The sequence below is a fragment of the Triturus cristatus genome, chromosome 6 (genome assembly GCF_964204655.1).
Source record: "Triturus cristatus chromosome 6, aTriCri1.1, whole genome shotgun sequence".
NCBI classification, from domain to species: Eukaryota; Metazoa; Chordata; class Amphibia; order Caudata; family Salamandridae; genus Triturus; species Triturus cristatus.
Window position 1 is genome coordinate 584,339,583 of NC_140589.1, and position 23,835 is coordinate 584,363,417.

Sequence of the window (23,835 nt, forward strand, 5' to 3'; positions counted from 1 at the left end):
CGGCATCTTTAAACCTTGCTACTTGGTTCTTACTCGAACTGGACTTGAACACAATTAATACGATAAACACAATAATGAACACTCATTCATACCACAATTTTTTAAACCTATTAAAACATTTAACATTTAACATTTAACGAACAATGATAATTAGAAGAAAACTAGTTACTGACATAATACTAATACTAGATAATACTGAATTATATACATGAACATACTGGATATACTGCTAAACAGTACAGATACACTGCTAAAACAGTGCAGACCGGATCTGTGTACCCAAACCCGTCAGGACCGGCACAAATTAATGTGCACGTCTAAATGCCTCCCCGGCAACGGTACTCACCGGGTAGCGCGGAACGGAAGGCCTCGGAACTGAACTGAACTGGGCCGGACTGGACTCGACTCGAAACTTCGGAACCTGGTGGGCCTCTGTATACCTCGGATCTTGCTCTCTCAGCTAGGCTCTGGTCGGGATACTTCGCACTTCTCACCGCCTCGTCTGGGTGTTGATCGCAGCCTCAGTCACCCCCGCTTGGCCGGAGGGAGATACAGGAAATCCTGCGGGTACGCGTTGTTGTCCGTCCGGCTGTGGCAGGAGACCGGGCCTGCAACGCACCTCCGGCGCGTGAGATGAGAAAGTGTCCCTATTCGGGCGCCAATTTATGTGGTAAATATTTAAATTACCTGTACTATTTTTTATGCGGTAAAGTCTAGTAAGTCTCAGTCAAAATAAGAGGCAGAATCCGTGGTATTAGAGGTTCTGAAAAGGACTTTATTCCTTACAAAGGAATTATGGTTCGAACCAGGCAGTCATATTCCATCACCACGAAGGTTCAGGAAGGGATCAGCAATACATTATTGACAAGTAACCATATATATATGAGAAGCATTGCATTAAGACAGATGCAGGAGGCGTAACAGCTGATAATACAGATAAGAATACACATACGTAATGAAAATAGGCGTAAATACAGGCGTATACTAGAAACGTCATTTAAAGTGATGTCACAAGTGGGTGGATCCATAAGAGAATCCTGCAGGGTCAGCAGAAATATTTGGCAAAGATGCGCGCGCAGCCGCATGACGTGTGATTGACGTGTAACTAGAGGGTGAAGGGGAATTGACATTTAGCTCTACATGTGGAGACAGAAGTCTGGGGTGTCAGGACAACCTAGTCCTAAATCGTATCTAGTATCTTGTGTTTAAGGAACTATATTATCTGGAAGGAAAGGTCTTCTCGGACAGATCCTATTCTATACTGACTGTTAGTGCGTGTACAGGCGTCTATGTGTCTACATGAGATGCGTGGTAACAGGGGCTATGAATTATTTGCATAAAGACAGCGAGGCCGAGCCCTTTGCTCGGTAGCTGGAAGGATGTTTACCTAAACTATTAGACAGGAATGCATTGGGTGAGGAGCGGAGCAGATAACTTGAAGGCTGAATACAGTTTTTGGCAGGCAACAGGCCGCGTCAGGCACCGTTAGCCGCGCAGGGAGTAGGACAAAGTTCATGGACACGGATGCAGGTCCAGGCTGGAGAATTTCAGAGGCAGAAGCAGGAAAAGGCTTGATGACAGAATTCAGGGCCTACTCGCCTGAACTGTAAAACGTGAAAAGTGAACCATATAAAGTCGGTGGCCAATCATACTTAGGAATGGACTATTTGACCCATTCATGGCGGATCTGAAAGAGGACATGTTGGCGTTGGACGCACATGTATTTGCGTCTTCATAGCTGGAACTGGAGGGAACATACATGTATTTGTAGCATGTACATGGAGTCGTTGGGGTCCAAGATAGGGGACATAACTGATCATAAAATTCATATTTCCTCACTACGACTCTCCAGCCTGGCCTCCCCTGCGTCTGCTTTAGCGTAGTATATACTAGATCCATTGAGGGAGCCGGGGCCGTTTCGGTCGGACTGGTATGCTTCCCATGTTCAGGCATTACTCCATCGTCCTGATAGAGCTGAGTAGTGGCTGAGTAATTCCACGTAAGCTTTCGAGCTGTTGCAGTATCCATTTTGGAAGGACTCACTCTGGATTTGGATTTCGACCTGCATTTGTGGAAGTCAGCCCTTGGGGCAGCTGATGCTCTCTGTACCGAGGAGGTCTCTGCAGAGTCAGACCCATCGGAAAAGTTACCGTCACTGGAAAGCGACAGGACAGTGTCATCGTTAAGAGAGTAAAAAGAGTCCCTTTCTGGAGAACCAGCAGTTGATTTAGTACGATTGGGCCCCTGTACTCGTTCGATTGCCTTCCCTAAAGGTGCTTATTCTATAAAGGGTTTTGGGAGAGTCAGCGCCTGGTCATTACCCTTTTCTTATATTACCTCATTGTTTTCCAAAGTTAAGCGCAGGTCATGGCAGTTCGCTGCTTACCGCACAGTCTGTCGATTCCTGCTGCCCTGGCAAATTCCGATCACTCAGCCCATCCAGCCCGTCCTCTTTCTCTTCGCTCGGCTCCCCTTGCCTACCAGCCGGCACCGAGTGAGGCTGCAACATTGTATCCTCACCGGGAGAAGCTTCCCCTGCGTCGAAGTCCACCTGATCCGGTTCTTGCTGAGCCCGTCAGTATCGCTGCCAAGAAAGATTCTGTCAGGGTAGGCTGCCAAAGGGTGCTCTCATGAGCCTTACTCCTTCCTTTGTTGCCGTTCCTCTGCTTCCCACCATTGCCACCATCGCCGCTGGATTCCTCTGTTTTTTCATTGGCGCTCGACGACCACCACCACCACCTCCTCTCTGAAGTTAATGGACTGTACATCCACTTATATTTTGGAAGGTATAAAGAAGTGGAAGATGATGTTCAGGAAATAGTTTCGAAGAGGAAGCAGTCCCAGACAGTGTACAGTCCACAGCAGCTGAAAATCCAACGTGTACCAGAATATGATCAGGTTGAGTTGCAACATCATTACAAAGATGACCTCTATGAACATCCTAGATATTATATTAGATATGAGCCTGATTATTAATGCAACTATGCTAGAGCTGTACATTATCTCTCAGAACCACAGATGGTGTAAGATCCTCGTGACTTTTTTTCAAGTAATTTCAACACATGATTAAAAGTACTTTAACAAGACTGCTCGAGTTCGCCTCAATGAAAGCAGTTATTTCCAAAAATCAAACTTCCTCCACCACCATACAAACCTCTAACCTCTAACTTCTGAGCTTTCACTCTATCTACCTGCACCAGTACCTCTGCCTCCAACCTAGCAGGCCATTAATATAAATGGGGTGACCCAGAAGAGTCAAAGGACCTGGATATCAATTGGTACAAGAAACAGTTGGTCCTAAAACACTATGATTAAATAATACAGTCAATGTTAAAATTTCTTCTTCATGAAAGATTGAATCCTGAAATAAATAAAGGAAAAGAATACAAAAGGCCAAATACATTCAAATTCATTCAAAATAAGACAGTACCCACTAGTATAGTTATGCCGAAAAAACGAATTAATTTATTCGTAGACAAATCTCCATAGTTCAATTTACAGCATACAAAATGAAGGGGGTTACTACCAGGAAGTGTGGAAAGAGGTGAAGAGTTAGTGCTCATGTGAAAGAGAACAGAGTCAGAATGAGTAAAGAACACAATATTTTCACAATTTTCAATATCTGCTAAGGCTAAAGTCCTTAGGTTTATCAGGCCTGTCCCTACTGTCATTCAATAGACTTTAGACATTCTTATTCTGTTAGTCACATCACAGTGATGCATCATCTGTGATCATGGCAGGGATATGGGGGTACATGTAGTACAGGCCAAATGGGGGGAATTTGTCGACGTTTCGACCCAGACGCTAATAGGGGGTAAGTGATCTCCTCAGCTACAGGTCTTCCTCAGGACAGGGACAAGGAAACCTGGGGAGTAACCATAGTGACAGAGTCTGTATCTTAAATTCAGTTCATATATTCCAACAAAAGATGACCATAATTCTCAGGGTACTGACCTAAGTTTCAAGGATGTAGCGCCCCCAACGATAGGGTGGGCAACCTATAAGAGAAGAATGTATAAGGCTATAATTCCCCAGTAATCAGACTGATGAAGGCTTACATATAAATAAATAAACCAACTGGTATAGCACTTACCCGTTAATGGTGTGCCATAACCCACAACCAAATCGTTTGTTCGACTTGGCGTAATGAAAACGTCAAAGTAGCGGGATGGATCCCTTAGTTAACTACAAAAAACAGTGAAACTCGACATTAGATCACTGAACCAATCATGACAGACAGATGCAAAATATATATATATGTCAACATAACATTGGTTGATGTCAACTCACCCGCTGTGATTTAGCGGCGAGAGACTCTCTTAAGTGTAGACTCGCACTCGTTATTCATATGCCTATGAGAGAAACCAGTACAAAACCAGTCAGACGCTAAGTATTAGTTGCCCAAATCCAAGTAAATACTATCCTAATATGCAATAACGCGTCCGCATACCTTCATAAAATCAAGGCGCGTCCTGCTCCGTAAACGCTTCATCAGTGAATGCTCGATTAGGCAAGCTGTTGTCAAGCGGGAGAACGCCGCTATTAGTAACCATGGAGTGGCCGGGGCGCGACGTGCCTGCAGCTCCCGGTCACACGTAAGAAACCCGACGTGTCTCTCACTGCGAGTGTGGGAAAACAGACTACTATGGCTGGCGCTCAGCCCAGCCTGATCTGTCAATATACGAGTTAGAGGAGGACAGTGAATGTTGAAGGAAGAATTAAAGCAAATGGGTGTACAGTACATAATTGATAATTACAAGCAAAGTATGAAATTCACAATTATAAATAAAGAAATATGGAGTGTATAATACATAATTCATAATGTAAATGCAGCGCGAGACTGTGGATTCAAATGCCTGACGTTCACAGCCAGTGAATAGTTAAAGATAATACATGTCTGCATACTAAATCCTATGTTTTAACAATAAAAACAGCAAGCACAAGGTTGTGAGTTAAGAAACGTTCGCTAAATTACATTTATATAATTACATGGTTTGGAAACCCCTCCTCTGCGTGAGCGGGGTTGAATGTAAGCATGTCGATGTGCACGGTGACACACACAGCACATATTAATTGAGAGTCATATAGCGTGTTAACCATTATTCATTGTGGCCATTTGTCTGGTAATCTCCTCATATTCATTCAAACCCTTATTCACAGTATCGAAGATATGCATCCATTTACATTCCCTGGTGTTAAGGATGCTGGCAAAATTACCTCCCCATGGGTTTGTGGTCACTTTTTCAATTACCCACCACCTCAGGCTTTCTACAGGATGTCCAAATCTTTCAAAATGATCAACAAGGGGTGCACCCTGGACTTTACAACGTATCCTACTACAGTGGTGTAGGATACGGGTTTTTATTTTCTGAATCGCTTGGCCCACGTACATAAAGTCACAAGTGCACACAATGGCGTAAATGACGCCCATCGAGTTACAGTTGGTATGTTGTTGCACGGTGTGTGTGTGGTTATTGTATGTGCATTGTTTCTGTTCCAAGGACATAGGGCAGGCCTTGCACAAGCCCCATTTAAAATGGCCTCGCAATACCTGGGCTTACTCAGAAGCAAAGACTGTACAACAAAGTCCCTCACACTTCTACCCTTCTACCCTGGAGCAATTGTCATCCAGAGCAGGGAAGATTACAAATCGGAGATTATCTCACAATTGGGGGTAGAAGGCAACTACAAGAAATTACAGGCTGACCCTACTAAAGAGATAGCAGCTAGCATTAGATCCATTACTGATTTTTCAAGGTATAAAAACAGACATGTTGTGCTTTTTTGAAACCTTGCTAGTTCAAAAACCCTCTGGATTTTGCGCATCCAGAAAATCACACAAATTCAGAGGTGACATCTTGTAGTAGGAATTCCAATACAGACAGTGTCCATGTGGATCCATTTATTTTCGCATTCCCTCACCATCAATTCAGAGGTGTAACGTAAGTGCACTGCCCAGTAGTATTTCAGTAGGTTGGGGCATGCATATTTCCCCTTGGCACTGGGTGCCATCAAAAGTGAGGCTGAGGTGACGTTTCTTCCGCCAGCCCCTGACAGACCAATTAGCTTTGTTTGAAGTGAATGCGTATCCGTGATGGATTTGTGTTTGGGAAGGATTGAAAAGGGTATAGAAGCACAGGGAGGATGTTTATCTTGGTCCCATTGATACACCCCAACCAGGACCATGTATATGGGATGTCCGCATCAGAACTCTTCCAGAATTTCCCTTTGTAGCTCGAGTCATTTGGCATTGGCCCGCTCGTCAAAATGATTTGTAATATTTAGGCCTAGGAATCTAATGGAGTGAGGGGCCAGCAGAAGGGAGAGGGTTTGGAGCCAGGGAACCTCAGTGGGAGAGATCGTGAGATTCAGTATGTGTGCATGAATAGATAAACCTTTTTAAGGACCTTTGAGGCAACTTTAACCCACGTGCTCTCTTCGCCAAATTTGACCAAAACATTCAGAGTGGCCTAACTAATATCATTTAAAGGTTGATGCTTATCGATTGGTGACACAGGTATAAACTGTGAAAAAGTGCCTCCGTGTTAGTCTTGTTTGTAGCCTGTCATAACCAATGGATATTGCTGAATCCTTAATTGATTAAATAGATCTTTTAGCCTGTCATAACCAATGGATATTGCTGAATCCTTAATTGATTAAATAGATCTTTTTGCAAAGCAGGCCTGCATATTTAATCAATAATATACCTAGTGAGCACAATATCCAGGATTACAAATAGGACTCATGTATGCCTAATTGGAATGATTATCAGAAACAAATTATACGGGAGAATAAAAATGAATACAACTAAAACAGATATTTTGTTCTTCACTCATGTTACAGAAGCATGGCAGAAGACGTTTTTTAATAGAGTTCAAAGTTAAAAAGAGTTCAAATGTAGACATAAGTAGCGCTCATAACTCTATTAACTGTAACTTAAAGACCTTGAAAGATATGTGTTACTGTTTCACTCTGAGCAAAGAAAACATATTTTTGTCACTTGATCTGACACCATCAGTCTTTTCAAACTGTTGCTGGGTTCTTTGTCACTCCTTAGCCACATCACTTTGGATATAATAAAAACACAGCGTAGGTATAGTATTCAATTGAATGTATCTATTTATGATTGCGGAACTCTGTGGAGGTGCACATAAACTGAGAAACCAACACAATAAGAATTCCATTTTGATAATAAAATCAACACAGAAAAATATTCCTTCCCAACAAGACACCAGCGACTCCTAAACAGAATACAACATTATATAAAATCTTCAGATTAAAACATAGCAATATAATGTACAGTACAACAAAATTAAAATATCCTTCATGCCCTTAGTGCAAACGTTTAGGAGATGAATAACATAGGATAAAATAACTACCCTAGAATACCATCACAAGAATAAAAAAGAAATATAGCCCACACAAAGCAAGTATGAGCAGCTACTCCCTAAATACCAAATAAACCTTAGTAAATGTTTAAAAAACACTTTAAAAAGTTAAGAATTCTTTGACAAAACATTTCATTTGGTGGCTCCTAAAGAGAATCAATTAGTGCTGAGGCCGAAAGAATAGATAGCTGTAGACCAGGCTCCTCCAAGGAGTAGCTTGTGAGCTACTGATAGCTCTTCAGCTACCTGTAAGTAGCTCTCCTACATGCAGTCCAGCCTACTAAATTATAAGCTTTTGCTTGGTTGAATTAATATATGTGTGCTAAAATTGAAAGACGTGTATTTGAGATGAATATGTTTGTATTTTAAGAACTGATCGGCTGATATTTGGAAAAAAAATGGTTGACTTTGTAAAATATATTTAAAGCCGATCTTTGAATGATAAATCCTATGGGGATGGGGAGACTTATTACTCATATTGTTACCTTGGTACCAGGAGCATTACTGCAATGGCTAATATGTATCGCCCATTTAGAGGCATTCCAAATTAATAAGTCCTTTTTTTCACTATTGGAGGCAACTCTGAGGCACTGAGGTGATCACTGCTGATAATCTTGCATGGAGTGGCCACTAATGTAATCTTGTCTGATATGCTCACTCTCACTACTACAACAGTAATAGCAGCTCGGGATGATATTCACTACACCGAAGTAGCTCTTATTACTGAAAAGGTTGGCGACCCCTGCTATAGACATGTTGGTCTCATCCATAGGTAGGTAAAGTAATGTATATGCTTTTAGAAAACCCAACCCATGGACAGCTCAGTTTGCTTATTACCTCAGTTATTTACATATGCTCCTCCTTCATGAGCTTTCAGTCACCTTTGAGATTTGCTACTACTTTATTTTTACCTCCTACCAATAAATCGGAATCAACTCCGTTCCCAACAAAATACTATTCCCAGTTCTAATTCTGACAAAAACAAGGGCTTGATCACCACGTACCCTGCCAACAAACATTCCATAGACACAGGTGGTGTTAAAGATGAAAATGAGTCCTTCATAATTAATGTAATCATATTGTGGCCTGATGACACCACTGTCTTAGATGAATTGCCCTCTCCTTTTTAGTTATCCACAAAAATAGAGAACAGAGGAATAGTAGTTGTATTCCTAATGTTTAATGATCTGACTTTCACAGACACTCTCAATGTTCTTGAGGCATCCTTTGAGTATGTGTCCACGTGGTGTATAATACAAACTAGGCCTGGGTGAAATTTTAATCATGCCGACATAATTTTGTTAATTTCGCATAATGAAATTTATGCAAAATGACTGCGATTATGCCATTAAACCACATTGCGTAATTTGTGAAGAAATTTGAATGCAAAATGTACCATTCAGGTAATTTTTTAACACAAGCTGCATTTTGTACTCAGACCGTTTGGGTAATTGTTGAGTGCGAAACTGCAAATCTGAACGTGAGCGGCAGTGTTTTGAATGTCAGAGGAAGCACCTTTAAAGTGGGCTGCCAACAAACATTTCGGCAGATTTTTTACCCAAACGGACCATAAGGACATTTTTGAGTGCAAAACTACAAAGCCAAATGCACGCAGCAGAGTTTTGAACGCAAGTGACCGGAAATCAACTCAAAATGAAATTTCTGAGTTAACTTTTTACCAGATTGTCCTGTTCTGGTAGTTTTCTGAGTGTGAGATGCATTTCCCACAATTACGCCTAGTTTTGTATTAATTTACACTAATTTCGTGTAATTAGGCTACAGCAGGTTATAGAAATAATCCTCTTCTGGGTGTGGAAATGCACCTGGCATTCGCTGCACATAAAAGAGGAAATCCTGACTTTATTTTATAGATTGAGATACTCTACTAAAAGTCTGTGATTTACCTAATAGAGGGCATGAATGTCCTGTGATTTAATACAGTTCTGTGAAACTCCACTCACCCAGCTGGATAGATGCTCGATCTGGTGTTTGTGTGCAACATCCAAAACAGGGATTTAATTATGTATTTGTAAAGCGAGAATACTTTCTTAACATCGACCTCCTCTCAAACCTGCTGTAACACTTTTGTTCTCAACTCCTCCTCAAAGTGAAGTACATCCTAGTTAGACAACTTAGAAATATTAGTAACTGCTTTCACAGTCTCTGCAAATTATTCAGATTGATACCACAGAACACCTCAGATGTGAGGGGCCTTACTGGATTATTCTTGCTATAAGGTTTTCAGCACACTAGATATGATTCCCCTCCGTCCCAAAGTCCAGCAATAAATCAGGTTATAAAAAAAAGTTGGCTGGAACGATAAGCAAATTGCAAAACCTGAAGCTGCATAGGCATAAATTGCAACCAAACCAGGATAGGATGACTACATAAACACTAAAGAATGTCTCGAGGGCAGTAATTAATGTCTTAAACCCAACAATGGGAATATTCAGTATTTTCCAGAATATGACTTGTGCAACTCTTCAACACCGGGGACGGATGGTGGGGGAGTGCCTGAAATTTCTTGCTTCGAAAATACACTAAACTATACTATTGTATTCGGTATTTATACATGAATGGAGAGATGACCAAGCAGGGTATGTTGGTAAAAAGAACTTAGAAAATGGGTAGTGATTAATTATTACAAGAATGCAGAACTAGATAAATATAACCAGGAAGGAAAGGAAACCGTTAATCACTCCCACTCTACATTGATTGTTTCATACACTAACATTCATGGCAAGGGTGTCCTGGACCTGTAAGACTGCTAAAAGGCTGCATCTCAAATTTAATGAAATAGCGATGTTTTCAAACTTTTACGTGATTGGTCTCCCGTTCTTAAATAGGAGGAAAGAGTATGCCACAATTTAGGAGCCAAAAAGGAGAAGATGCAGGATGACAGCACTGGTGTACAGTGGGCATGTCGGATTGCGCGGCCGTCTTGGGGCAGCCAGGCCGACATTCACACTGTAGACCCAACAATCAAATGGCTGTGAAACAGCCTGGAGATTGCTGGCACAGGCCCCCAGCCTCAAAATGAGCGCTGGGTAGGCCTGCTCCCACTCAATCAATCAGTTAATCAAATGCTTGTAAAAAGCGGCTATTCACCCGTAAGGGTCTTAAGGCGCTGGGGGTCTGCTGATTCGTCTAGGCACTGTGGTTCAGCCGAAGAGCCAGGTCTTGAGGGCCTTCCTGAATTGGGGCAGCAACTGTGATTGCCTGAGGTGGACAGGCATGGTGTTCCAGGTATTGGCGGCAAGGTAGGAGAAGGATCTTCGTCTAGCCCTGGTCTCAGGGATCCGTGGGGCGGTAGCCAGGGCCTGATGGGCAGAGCAGAGGTGTCTGGTGTGCGTGTGGAATGAGAGGCAGTGGTTGAGCTATGCAGATCCCGTATTGTGAAGGGCTTTGTAGGCATGTGTGAGGAACTTGAAGGTGACCCTTTTGTTGGCTGGGCACCAGTGATGTTCTCTCAGGTGTTCGGTGATGTGGCTGCGGCGGGGGATGATGAAGACGATTCTGGCGACTGCGTTTTCAATGTTCTGCAGTTTCTTGAGGAGTTTCTGTGTGACGCCGGCATAGAGTGCGTTGCCCTAGTTGAGTCTGCTGCTGATGAGCGTGTGGGTGACGGTCTTTCTGGACTCGGTGTGGATCCACTTGAAAAATCTTGCAAAGCAGGCGAAGCGTGTGAAAGCAGGATGAAGAGACGAACCTGGAGCTGCTTCCAATCCTGGAGCTGCTTTCAAAGCATGAGAGCAGCTCCAGGATTGGTTGTAGTTGCGTTCCACAAGCAGAAAGGAAGTATTTCCTTTTCCTGCTTGTGGACAGCAAAGAGAAGTGCCACACCGGTTGTGCTCAAGCTCCCGAATTTATGGTGAGTTGTGCGCCCTCACCCCCCTATTTTTAGGTTTTGCCTCAGCAACACTTGCGCTGTCTGCACGAAAAAATGCTGTATTCAGGTATGAACTTGAAGCTCTGCCCCCTTTCTGCCCATCTTTTTAATTGGCTCCTGTCACTGTGGCTTTTCATTGGCTTAGTAGTCCCTCCTTATTACCGCCTTTTCTCATCTTGTAACCTCCCATGAGGACACCCCCGCTACATGTGTTGTTACCCGGTAGGCTTTAATTAAAGCCTCCAAGCACTATTTTGTTAAATGGTTTTCTCCTGCCTGCTGTTGCAGGCAGGACACACTCTCACAATCTTTTTTTTCCCTCATAGCACGGCACGCCTTAGCTGATTCATTGAGGCCCGCGCCCTTGGTTTATTATTTGCTGCGCCGAACGCGGCTGCATGCTTTTTTTCCTTCTATTTATTAGCTTTTTTGTTTTAAAGTGTCCTATTCTGCGCTTTCACGTTAATGGCGGCAGCACCCCTTTCTATAGATGCGGCTCGTCTAAAGAAAGGTGCGCGGCAGCTATTAATGTGAAAGCGTGGAAAGAGCTGATTTAAAAAAAAAAAGCATTTGTTGTCATCTTGAAAAACAAATATTTCGATCTCTGTTTAAACTACCATGCAACGCAACACAAGCCCAGATACAATTAGAATTTGGTTTGCTAAACCAAATCATTGCACAGAGGGGATCGTACGTTAAAACCTGGCAAAGAATAAAATCAAATATTTCATACCAGTTATATCAAGCCTTTGGCATGAAGTTCAAACAAATCCTAATTCACCAACATGGAAGTACTTAACTGAGGCAATAGAAGATTTGTCCTTCAACTCTCTATGGGACAATCCTTTGACTCCAGCAATTAAAAAAAAAAAAGGCATCAATTGCTTAATGAAAAAAACATCAATGTAAATTGACAAAGAATTATTTGTATCTAGGTCACATGCCTGGATGGTTATAAATTAATATAAAAGCCTTAAACAACAGTTTTATTTAGAGTCTGGATGGTCCCCGCGAGAAAAAGAAGGTTCAAAAGAGCACGATTTGGAATACTTCCAGGCCTCGTGCACGCAATGCCATGGTTAAAACAAACAACATCAACTTCCTGTAGACTGTGTAAACTTGGCGAAAACGACATCATCCATTTAATTTGCATATGCCTGCCTTTATTAGAACTAAGGCGCAGATTGCTAAGGATACCGTTTAACCAGTGGGACATTTGCTCATGCAGACAAGCAGATTTAGCATGTCTTAAGCGATCTGATATAGGATTGAATTGTATATTTGTAAAAATTATGAGAGTAATGGAAATGAAAATGGCATATATTTTGTGACCATTCTTTTAGCCTTATGTAATGAAAGCTTTCTTATTTAATATAATAGAGAAACATATAGGGAAATCGTTCTTTGTCGGTTCCTTATAAATGTAAATATTTAAAACCTATTTTAACAATATTTGTGATTTTACAATAATGGTTAAATTGATCTCTTTCATGATGTTTTTATTCTTTTCAACATTGTAAAGTAGTGGGCCTTTCAACTGTCAAAAAGTTATTTGTTGTAAAACTAAGGTTAATCAGGTGACCTTTTTCATGTGTAGGTGAGTATACTTGTTGCTCTAAATTCAGAGCTGTCATAGAATGGTATATAGGTCCTTAGTATTGCTGTTATTCATTGCATCCCACCAAATGATAAAGTCCTTCAACACACAAAAACTGGAGGATTTAGTTAATGCAGGGTTATGGTATCAGCCAAGCTCACTCCAAAGTTGGTACAATTAGTAGGAAGCTGATCTAATAAGAGACAGCTGATACATGCTTTATCAGAAAATTAAATTTTAAAAAGCAAGGTTTCATCTTGTTCGAATTTGAATATTTTACCTTTACAAATTTGTAAGTGTAATCTAAAAATTATTGCTACTCCTCCACCTATTCCCCGGGTTCTCTATCATGTCTGATTACCTCATTCCCTTTTGGAATGACGCCATGAAAATTTGGCCCTGAACAGTTTTTTAGCAGAGTTTCTGTAAGACACAATAGTCTCATTTTTCTGATTCTAAAATAAGTGTATTCTCCTCTGCTTGTTTAGTTAGTGATCGACAATTAACCAGGCCTGGGCGTAGTTCGCGGAGTTTTGCTACGCGGAACTCCACAAAGTTACAAAAAAAACTCTGCGAAGTTCCGCGAGTGGCGGAGTGCAGTGCGAACTGCAGTTTGTGCTGGTATTCCTGCTGCTCAGGTAGAAATTCTACCCGAGCGGCAGCTCGTGCTCGCAAACTTACCGTTCGAGATCGCAAACTTGGTTCAAAGTAAAATAGTTGCCCCACCTTACTGCACCAAGTCCGATGATAAACAAGGGTAAGGGGCAGATGTGTCTAACTTGATGTAGCATTTTTGTCCCCTCTTTGCTTCATTGAACAGGGATGGTAAAATGCCATAGTGAAAAACGTAAGATTTTTTACCAAACATAGTAAGGAATGGGCAGTGCATCAGCCATAGGATAACATTATCAGCAGGACACAATTTGAATTACTGCACCCATTCCATAAGAACCTGTTGGTGTTTGTATCTCAGTCCCAGGAGATACCATGGCGTTCTGGTTTTATTGTGTTTTCATATTTTTAATTGACCAAATTTTTTCTATCTTAGTAAGATCTATTCTTTACCAAGTTAATAGCTCTGAATGGACATTCAAAGTACTGTATGAGATTGCAGTGCCATACTGTGTCTGGGTTGCAACCCAACTACATGTTCCTTGAATAAGCCTTGACTTCTCTACCTAATACCCTTGGTGAGTCAGGTGAACAAAGGAACATCGCCCAATTGCTGTGAGGCAGTACATAAGGTCCTGGGACACCAATAGTAGACTACAATGCCCACTGCACATATTTCCCACTTACCATTGGGTCCCTCAGGACTCAGAGAAAATGGTACATGGCTACTGAAAGGTTCACTATTACTAGAAAGTGGTATTCACCATTATGTGTTACACTAAAGCTGTCATCTGCAACTTTGGATTTGTTGACTGTTTCTGTGCTGCAGCAGATAGCCACGTGAGGGGTTGTGTCTGTGTTTGTAACTGAATGAAGACTATCTTTTTCAAAATCTTTCCTAAGAAGTGGAGATAATATGAGCCAATAGCTTAATGTAGGTTCATAATGTGGGTTTTTTCGGAGTAGTGAAGGATTTGGACAATTTTGATCAAGGTGTGGAAGGTTCCATTTTTTAAAATCTATCTCCGTTTGAGGAAGGTTAAAGTGAGAGGTAATGGTTGTCATGTGTATTTTGGAGTTAATAACCATTTTTGTTGATTTTATCAATAAAGACGTGGATGAAGGTGAAGTTTTCGTGCCAATATGGAAATGATGAGAAACCGGAGTGAGGTTTTTACGTGTTGTTTCATTCACTGCCTTTAAATCGAGCCATTGTGTTAGTTTGCCTCCTTTGTGATACCTTTAAAATAGGTGGTTTTACTTGCAATGTTGAGTTTTCCGTGGGCTGTATGGCAGGATTTCAGTACTAAGAGGTCAATGTGTCAGTCTTGTAGATGGCCCTTTGCATTTGTTCGGTTGTTTGTATTTGACTGGCCCACGACTATGGGTCACACCAACCCTCATAGAGAAGGCCGAAATAATTGGAATTATTTTCAGCTACTTCAGTCTTGTCTGTGCTGGACTCCTGACAAGCTGGAAGGGGCGGCTGTGAGACTAGAGCGTGTGGTGCGTGCCTAAATCTACAAAAGTGCTAGCATGCGAGACCAGCACTGCTGGTGTTGAGTACCACATTTAAAACTCTTGTCTTCAAGCTTCTCTTGGAATCTGAGTTGTCCAAACTGCCCTTTCTCTAAGGTTCCCCCACATCAATGGAGGTACCTCAAGAATGCATGATAAAGAATCACTTTGCTTTTTTAACTGAAATCGTATTTCTTGCAGTCATTGTATGATTGTTCGATTTGTATTCTGTGTTGAGCACAGCACTCTGAAGAAGCCAAAAGGTGATATAGGGATCTCTACAAATCTACTTAGTAAATAAATAAATACATGTTTATGTATTTTTTCCTCTTTTCTGTTGTTTTTAGGTTGAGCCTAGCGTCAGCCTGCTTGCGCTGCTCGCTCTGCGAGGCATGCTGTAATAGAGTATGCAGTGGAAGCCCCTCCCACTCTCCGCCCATATTTGTCATTGACTTGTGTCATTGTTCTTCTTAAATGTTGGCTTCGGATTCGTAAATAGGCTTGTTAGTCTCTCCTTGGTACCAACTTGTCTGCATTTGTTACCGCCAATAACGACTGGACCTTTTACTTGGCTTGTTACACAGTCTGCATTATAAGTGGGTGAGCACTATTTTGTTTATTGACATTGATGGGGACAATAGCGGCTGCTTTTTTTTGTATTTGCATACTGAGCTTGGCTCCCACTTTAGGGACTTTAGGGACACCGCGCTCAGTTTAAATTTTTGTATGTTTAAAGCTTTGATGTTGAGCGCAACGCCTGCTTCAGGGACGCCGTGCTCTGTTTATTTATTTATTTATGTTTTTTAAACTTTAATACTGAGCGCTGCGTCCGCTTCAGGGACACTGCGATCGGTTTAAATGTTTTTTTTACTTTACTACTAAGCGCGGCGCCCAGTTCAGGAACACTGCGCGCTCGGTTTCCTTTTTTATTTTTTATTTACTGTAATAATGAGCCCGGCGCCCACTTCAGGGACACCGCGCTCTCTTTTTTAAAAAAAAACTTTAATAATGCGTGCGGCAACCGCTTCACGGACACCAGCTCTGCAATGCAACAGGTATTGATTTAGCAAAACTTTGAACTATTGGTATTGTAAATGACAATGCCTTTTAATTTTTTATAAAATGCATTGCAATTTACAATGCCATTAGCTCAAATACTCGCAGTTGTGAGACCTATTGCATTTTAAATGCTTGTTATTTACGTATACTAGGCTATAATCTTTAGTCTACTTATTGTTTTCTGCATGCCAGAGATAACATTTTCGGCACCACAACGTTATAGGCACTAATATAAGACAATGATAAGTTGAAAAAATCATTTACCTTTTCTAATGGTCGAAACAAGGCTTCTAGGCCATGTTTGGGGGAAAGGGAACATTTTGCGCTACAGTCCACATTCTCTTGTGCATTAGAGTATGAAACCATTCTGGGTTTACAAAAGAACTTGAGTGAAGAAACCTTCGTCAAAATAGGAATTCTAGAAATAGCTAAAAAGGTTATGCGTCTGGTTCAGTTCACAGAGATTTAGCTATTTACATTGTTTTCTTTATATGGCATGGTCCAGCATGCAGTATAATTATGTGGGAGTACCCACATAAGAGGTCCCATTTTAGAGGTTTTAAAATAGGGAGTGGTTTATGAGTCAAATAAATATTCCTACTTTTAAGCAGAAAGTCCTTACATTTGAATTAAATGTTCTGATAGGCAGTGGTGTGCTTGAAGCTATTACACAAATGGGACATCATTCATTATACTTCTAGTCTTGTCAAGGAGAGCGATGTGCTTCCTGCAGTCAGTTGAAACTCGATGGAAACGACTCAGCCTTTCACTCTTTTGGAGTAGGTAAAATGAGTACTGTTGGAGTTATAATACATTTTTTGTCACTGCTTCGAGATTTGAGGCGCTTCGTTTTATATAAATGGTTAATTTTTCAGTTCTAAAGATGAAACTGTCTCACAGCACAAGGTATCAGATACAAAAATTGAAGGCACATGCACAAATAAGGCACTTATTATCATAGCTAACTCCGGTCATTGGTGAAAATAGTATCTTGCTTGTGACACCCCGTGTTCAGGAAGTACTTGTATCTTTCTTACTACTTTCACAATGAATTCTGTCCTTGCCACCATCATCCTATGCTCGTTCTGTTACAATTAGCTCCTCCAAGGTAATAAAATACTTACCTTCTTAGTCGCACATATTGTCTACATTGAGCAAGAAACTGTGAAATTCCTATCTAACACTCTCTTTGTATTTTAGAATGTGAGACAACAAATTCTTGAATTGCTGGGCCCCATCTCAATGAACCATGGCGTACATTTCATGGCCGCCATTGCATTTGTTTGGAACGAAAGGCGACACTTCCAAAATACGGCTAAAGCCAAGGTATGCGCAAACCTTCCTAACGCAGATCTTATGGTGCTTTACTTTAATTATTAATTTGTATTAGATTTGTATGTGATCCCTGGAAATGCCCAGTGTATATCGTACATCAGACATCTTGAATTAGTTCTCGGTACTCAATGGGATTAGAAGTAATGTTTTCTGCCCTACAGTCTGCCTTTCTGATTACAACAACCCTTGAATAATGTCTGTTATTTCAGCTCCCATGGAATTACTGTTGCCAGAGGTCACGATAGTTTCAGAGACGGGGAAATAACGGGTATTTATTGTTGGGGGTGCTACTGGCCCCTCAATAGTTTAAACAAAGAAAACGGTCTAAATGTAATTATATTTTTTTGCTCTCAAAAAGCACACGTTTTTATAGTAGTCTCTGGCACTGAAAGGACCCACTTTTTGTACGGATGTGCTTCTTGTGAAAGAGCAAAATACTGTTATTCGCTGTGAAGTTAGCCAGTGGCTGAAGTGGGCTGACCTATTGCCCCATTTTGTAGTGGGTGGAAGAAAAATTTGAATTAAACAACACACTACTGGATGAAGAGGGTTGACTGAAAGCCCCTAAAGTAAAATTATTATATAAATAATGTTTGTAAAAAGTATTTTGCTAGTGCCAGACCTAAACAGGCAAGCTTTACTTACTACATATTTTACAATGTGATGCCAATAGAGTTAACTCGTCTCGTCTGACCACCATCTATATGTACCTGGCTCCAGATACAACCCTTTTCATTCCTGGCATCTGCCCATTAATGCCCAACTCAGTTATGCCCTTGCTTGCATTATATATCCAGTGATCTCTGCACGGCCGTTGATTCACAAAAATGGTAAGGGTAATGAAATTGATGTCACACACGGATTGATGCCAAAAATATTATAGGAAGTGAAGCCACATGAGCGAGATGTTTTTCCAGGAAGTGATGCCATGTGATCTTTGACCCTTATAACATTCCCGGAAGTACACCACAAAAGTTAAGAATCCTACAATTAGTCCAAAATTTATAAAATACAACGGTTAGTAAACTAGATGCATATCTATTCTAAATTCTAAGAATATTTAAACTATGGTGCTGTCCTAATACGTCAGAGGTGCACCCATTACATATCCATGTACAGTTTCTCTTATTCATTCACTCTTGAATTCCCAGTTAGTCTCTTACTTCTAATGCTATAACCCTCTTGTTCACACAGATTTAACTCTATTTGTTATTCTTTCACTACATCTTTCACAGTTTCCCTCCCTAATCCACCTTTCTTATTCTCGCCTCTAATACACTTTCCTTTCATATACAGATCTTATATTTTCTCTACTTATTCCTATTCACTCAACATTTCATCTTAATCCCTATCTTTGACCACTATGTTTTGCTATCTCTTATTTTTCCCTCCATTCACAGCGCCTTAATTCTCTAAGCATCATTGCAGAAAGTCCATTTTTACTTCATCTTTCTTGATAATGTTCTTATCTCTATATCAACTCTTGTTTCCCACCTGCCTCACCTCTATTGCAAACATTCTCTCGCATACATCTTTTAGATTCCCTTTTACCTTATCACGGTGCATATTTATAATTTTATCTTAACTCTTTCCCCAGTTTTCGTCTCGGCTCACTGAAGTCCTGTTTCTTTCCTCATTACTTTCCCTTTTTATTTGCATGCTTCACACCTATCACCACATCTCTGTCACTCCTTTTCTACCTCCTTACTCTGCCTGCTACTTCTATGTTCACTCTCTCTTATCACCTTTTCCACCTTGCACTGGCTTGCTCCATCCCTTTCTTATCATCCCCATTTGATATCTACATTCTCTTATGATCCTTTTCTTGGTCTAGCTGTCTTCTGGATTTTCGATTGTCAGATTGTGGCTAAATGAGCTATTTGCATGGTTTCTGAGGTATGAAGCTCAGAATGGTTTATTAATTGCGCACCCTGTAAATACTGCACCCTGCAGTGTCAGTATTTATTGTGTGGACAATTCCCAACCAGGATTCCATACCAGTAAAGATCAATCACTTAGCATGTGGGTAGCAGTAATGCATGCCTCCCTCTCAAATTAGGTACATAATGGGCTGCAGCTTTGCAAGCCTGCCTCCCAAAAGACACATACCTTGGGCTACAGTGTAGATCTTGGTGTGTACATATAGCCAGTGGTTCCATGCCATGTTTGATAACTTAAGCCAATCTTAGCTTTTTATCCAACAGCACATTTCTGTTTTTGGTTTTTAGGAGTATGGTTGTTATGGTAACGAGAAAATGATAATTCCCTGAATGGTACAAATTTATGTTACCTAATATGCTAGGACTACCTGTAGCTGTAACGGACGTTAAGGTACACTTAGGTAGCTTTCTATAGACATGTAGCAACCCTGCGATCAATGGCAAGCACAAATCTTTAAATAAGAAAACTAAACAAGGGCTTCTTGCAGTTCTGCTGAGAGTGTCATCTAATGTATTTAAATTTTTAAAATGCACTCTTGAAGGGATCTCTGAGGGCTTAAACATAAATGCCTCTCAGCCATCTACAAGAGCATTTAAAAGATAATGTCTTTGTATATAATTTATCTTTGCAGTGAGCATCAATGAGAGCCAAGGCTACAAACAAGGAATTTTAAACTCAGCCTGAATTATTTATCTGTAAGAAACTATTCTACATGAGTCAGAGTGAATCCAGAAAATCTTGAGCAATAATTCTGGTTGCTAGCAGGTGGTGCCGATCGGCTCCACGTCAGGGCCGCAGACGGTGTCCGCGCCCGATGTGACATGTGCAGTGCCTATATATGCACCCTTCCAGCATGCTAACATCACTTCCTTTCTTTCCGCACCATCCGCGTGGATCCGGAAGAGCTACGTCAGTCATTTTTTACTACTTATTCGATGTTGTTGTAGACTTTGTCTGAGCTTTCGCTGCCAGTGTGCCTTAGGGATTTCCCCCAAAAAACCAGTGGGCTTTCAATCCTGTGGAACCTGTCACAGGCAAATGTCGGTGATAGACCTCCCCACCTGGGTTGTTTGTGGTGCCTGGAGCCGGACCACAACTCTAAGGTGTACCCCTGCTGTCGTACCATAAACCCCAAAGCAATCCGAGAGCGAACTATGAAGCTCCTGGCTGCCCAACACCAGACGGCTTTGCAGCGCTCCAAGGCCCTGATCGCGTGAAGGTCCCAGGGCTGCTCTTTGAGTTGCTCTCACCAATCGTCATCGAGGTCCAAATAATTGTTGTGTAAGTCCCACAAAAAGAAGTCCAAGATGTTGAAGCGCTCTTCGACTTTACTGTGCCGGTCCAAGTCATGGGATGATGCGCAGCAACGATGCCACAAGTCTTCGCACAGCTCCCATATCTTTCCTGTGGAGCCCGTGCCTGGGTCCGCTCCGCACCTCCTTGACTTCCATGGAGCTGGAGCGACCCCCACGCAACTCAAAGAGTTCTATGAGGCTATGCCTATCATGTTTGGGCGTCTGGACCTCTCTGGAGTGCCTTTGGGCCCCACGTGTTCGGTAGGTGCCCCGACTTGGTCCCCACTGGCGGGTTCACCCTTGGCGTCAGTCGAGTGCCCTCTGGGTCTGTTACCAGATCTGGACCAACTCTGGTCATGAACTCATGACATTCGGCAGGCTTCGTTCCTGGCCCATCATAATTCCCGACTCCAATACAGAGCCGGCGTCATCTGATGTTGACTTAATTGGCAACTGGACTTAGACCTTCTGACTAAGAGACAGCACCTTGCATTCCTGACAGGCCCTGTGAGGAATTAGACTGGGTTCGATCTGAAGATCCTTTTTGCAACTCTGCCCCCTTACATTAGCCGAAGGTAACTGGTATGAGGACCTGGCTGATGCCAGTGGTCTGGACATTTCACCAAACACTGGCCTGGTCTCTCCTCCCAGTGTGGCTACAGAACAAAGGGCCTCATTTGCTATGGTGGTGCGGAGGGTAACTGAGGTTCTAGACCTTAGGCTGCGCACCTTGGTGGTAAAGACAGTATGATCACCCTTCGCCACATCCGGCACCTTGCGTTCCACTTTCCTCACCCAGTATTCCACCTCTGAGAGCCTGGTGGTGCAAGTCTCAATGTCCCACGTTAACCCTGGTGCGTTCCATACCACTCCACTTGTAGGGAATCCAAGAGACTGGACACTTTTGTTAAGAGGATTTTCTCTTCCACCAGCTTTGCACTACGGTCAGTGAACGAACACTGCGTGCCTCTGGGGCCAGTATGGCAACCCGGTGCTGGACTGGATTGCGCAAGTGCTGTCCATGATCTTGGAGGAGGCTCAAGTTATCCTGACCCAGGCTATTGCCGATGGCGAGGATTCAGCAAAGTTCACAGTATGCTGCGGATAGGACGCAATAGACTCACTGGGCAGAGCCGTTGCTTCATTTGTGAGGCTTCGTTGTCACACCTGGCATAGATCAACTGGCTTCTTCGGGGGATGTCCAGGCATCCCTTATGGACACGTCCTTTGACAGCACTCACCCGTTCGGCGACAAGGCTGATTCAACACTTGAAGTCTTTAATGATAATAAGGCCACTGCCCAGTCGCTGGGACTCACCATGCAGCACACCAGCAGCACTCTTCCTTTCACTCCTACTGTGGCAATGGCAATGGTAAGGGTTACCAGCTGCATCCTATTCCACTCACCACCACGACCAACAGGCTCCCCAGTCCTTTCGTGTGAATCAAGGCCAGAGGTCTGCCCAATCCGCTCCACACCAATTAATATGTCCTCACAATATCACGGGCAACCTGTTGATGGCAGGATCACGCACAACCTGCCCCACTGGCAAGCCATAATTTCTGATGCATGGGTGCTCCAAATTGTTGGATGAGGTTATGTCCTCCCAATCATAGAAACCCTGCCACTGTCCTAACATCAGCTAACGAAAAACCATTACTTTCTGCTGTGTCAAGAAGTGTAGGCTGTTTTGGCCAAAGGAGCCATAGAGAGGGTGCTGATAACAGAAGTAGGTCGTGGTTGCTATTCCTGCTGTGTTCTGGTTCAAAAGAGGTTTGGAGGTCTCCATCCTATACTTGATCTGCACCCCCTCAACTACTTTCTGAAAAAAGGAGGAATTCAAAATGCTCATGTTAGCTCTGGTCCCGTCTGCCATGGATCCTGGAAACTGTATGCTAGTGTTAGACTTGCAGGATGCATATTTCCAGATGCCCCTCCTGCCAGGCTACAGACGTTACCTGCGGCTCACGGTAGGCCACAAGCATTTTCAGATCAGTCTGATCCCTTTTAACCTTACCAGCACCCCTCGGTGTACAGAAAGGGAATGGCGGGGGTTGCAGCTGATTTGTCGGGGTCAGTGGTGAAGTCTTCCCTTACCTTGACAACTGGTTGTTGAAGGCAAGCTCGCCCTAGGCTGTCGTCTCCTTCTTTCAGACTGTGGTGGACCTCCTGCATCGCTGAGGTTCAGTGTAAACGCGCCAAAGTCACACACAACTCCCTCTCTTATGCTGCCTTTCAACAGAGCCATTCTAGACACAGTGCAGTTTCACCCCTATCTTCTGAAGTGGTGAACCCAAGATATTCAGGCTATGGTTCAGATGTTTCTGCCACTATCCTGGATTTAGCAGAGACTGACTGCTTCATGGCCTCCTGCATTCTGCTAGTAAAGCATGCCTGCTGGCATATGCAGGCTCAGCAGTGGGACCTGAATCCCAATGGGCTCAGCAATAAGGGAATCTCTATGACCTGGTTCAGATATCAGTGGGCACTGTGACAGATTTGTAGTGGTGGCTGAGAAACTGTGATTGGGTCAGAGGCAGACCCCTCTCCATTCCTAATTCAGAGCTCACAGTTGTGATAGACGCTTTACTTCTGGTTTGGGACAGGTATCTGGGAGAGATGGAGATGAAATTAATCTGGTCTTCAGTGCAGGCTCAGCAGATCACTAAAGGTTCCTCCATCCAGAGTAGGTGCAAAGGTCTCTTTCCCAACTGGGGTGATCCTTGGTTAGAGCCTTTTTCCACTGCTGAATGCGTGCAATGTCAGCAATTCTGTTTGTTGGAGTTTCCATCGCAGGGCTTGCTTGGAGATGGGTTTTGTCTGAAGTGGGATTCAGGACTCCTGTATGCGTTTCTGGCAATACCACTCCTGACCCGAGTTCTGAAGAAGACCAGGACAGACAGGGCCCAAGTCATTCTAGAAGCTCTGGATTGGGCATGGAGAGTATGGTATCCTGAACTCATGAGCACAAGCATCGGATCTCTGATTAGGCTGACCCTTTGGGAGGGTCTCCTGTCGCAGTTACAGGGCAGGCTTCTACACCTGAACCTGTGCACACTCCACCTTGATGCTAGGAGATAAGGCAGCAGCAGTTGAGTCTTCCTCCTGAAGTTGGTGAGGTCATTTTGGTAGCCAGGCATCCATCAACGAAAGCTATTACGTCAAGTTTGTTGCTTGGTGTGTTGAAAAATATGCTGACT

The 23,835-nt window shown here is 42.6% G+C and overlaps 1 protein-coding gene across 3 annotated transcripts in view; it reads left to right on the forward strand.

The window, feature by feature from the left end:
- Nucleotides 1-23,835, forward strand: part of DOP1A (DOP1 leucine zipper like protein A) — a 1,047,530-nt gene that overhangs the window by 667,658 nt on the left and 356,037 nt on the right. For all 3 annotated transcript variants that reach the window (XR_014963003.1, XM_085611023.1, XM_085611022.1), the window contains one exon: nt 17,264-17,389. Coding sequence is in view for 2 of the 3 variants with exons in the window: in XM_085611023.1 (XP_085467149.1) it covers nt 17,264-17,389 (126 nt within the window). In the remaining variant the exon portion in view is untranslated. The remainder of the gene's footprint in view (nt 1-17,263; nt 17,390-23,835) is intronic.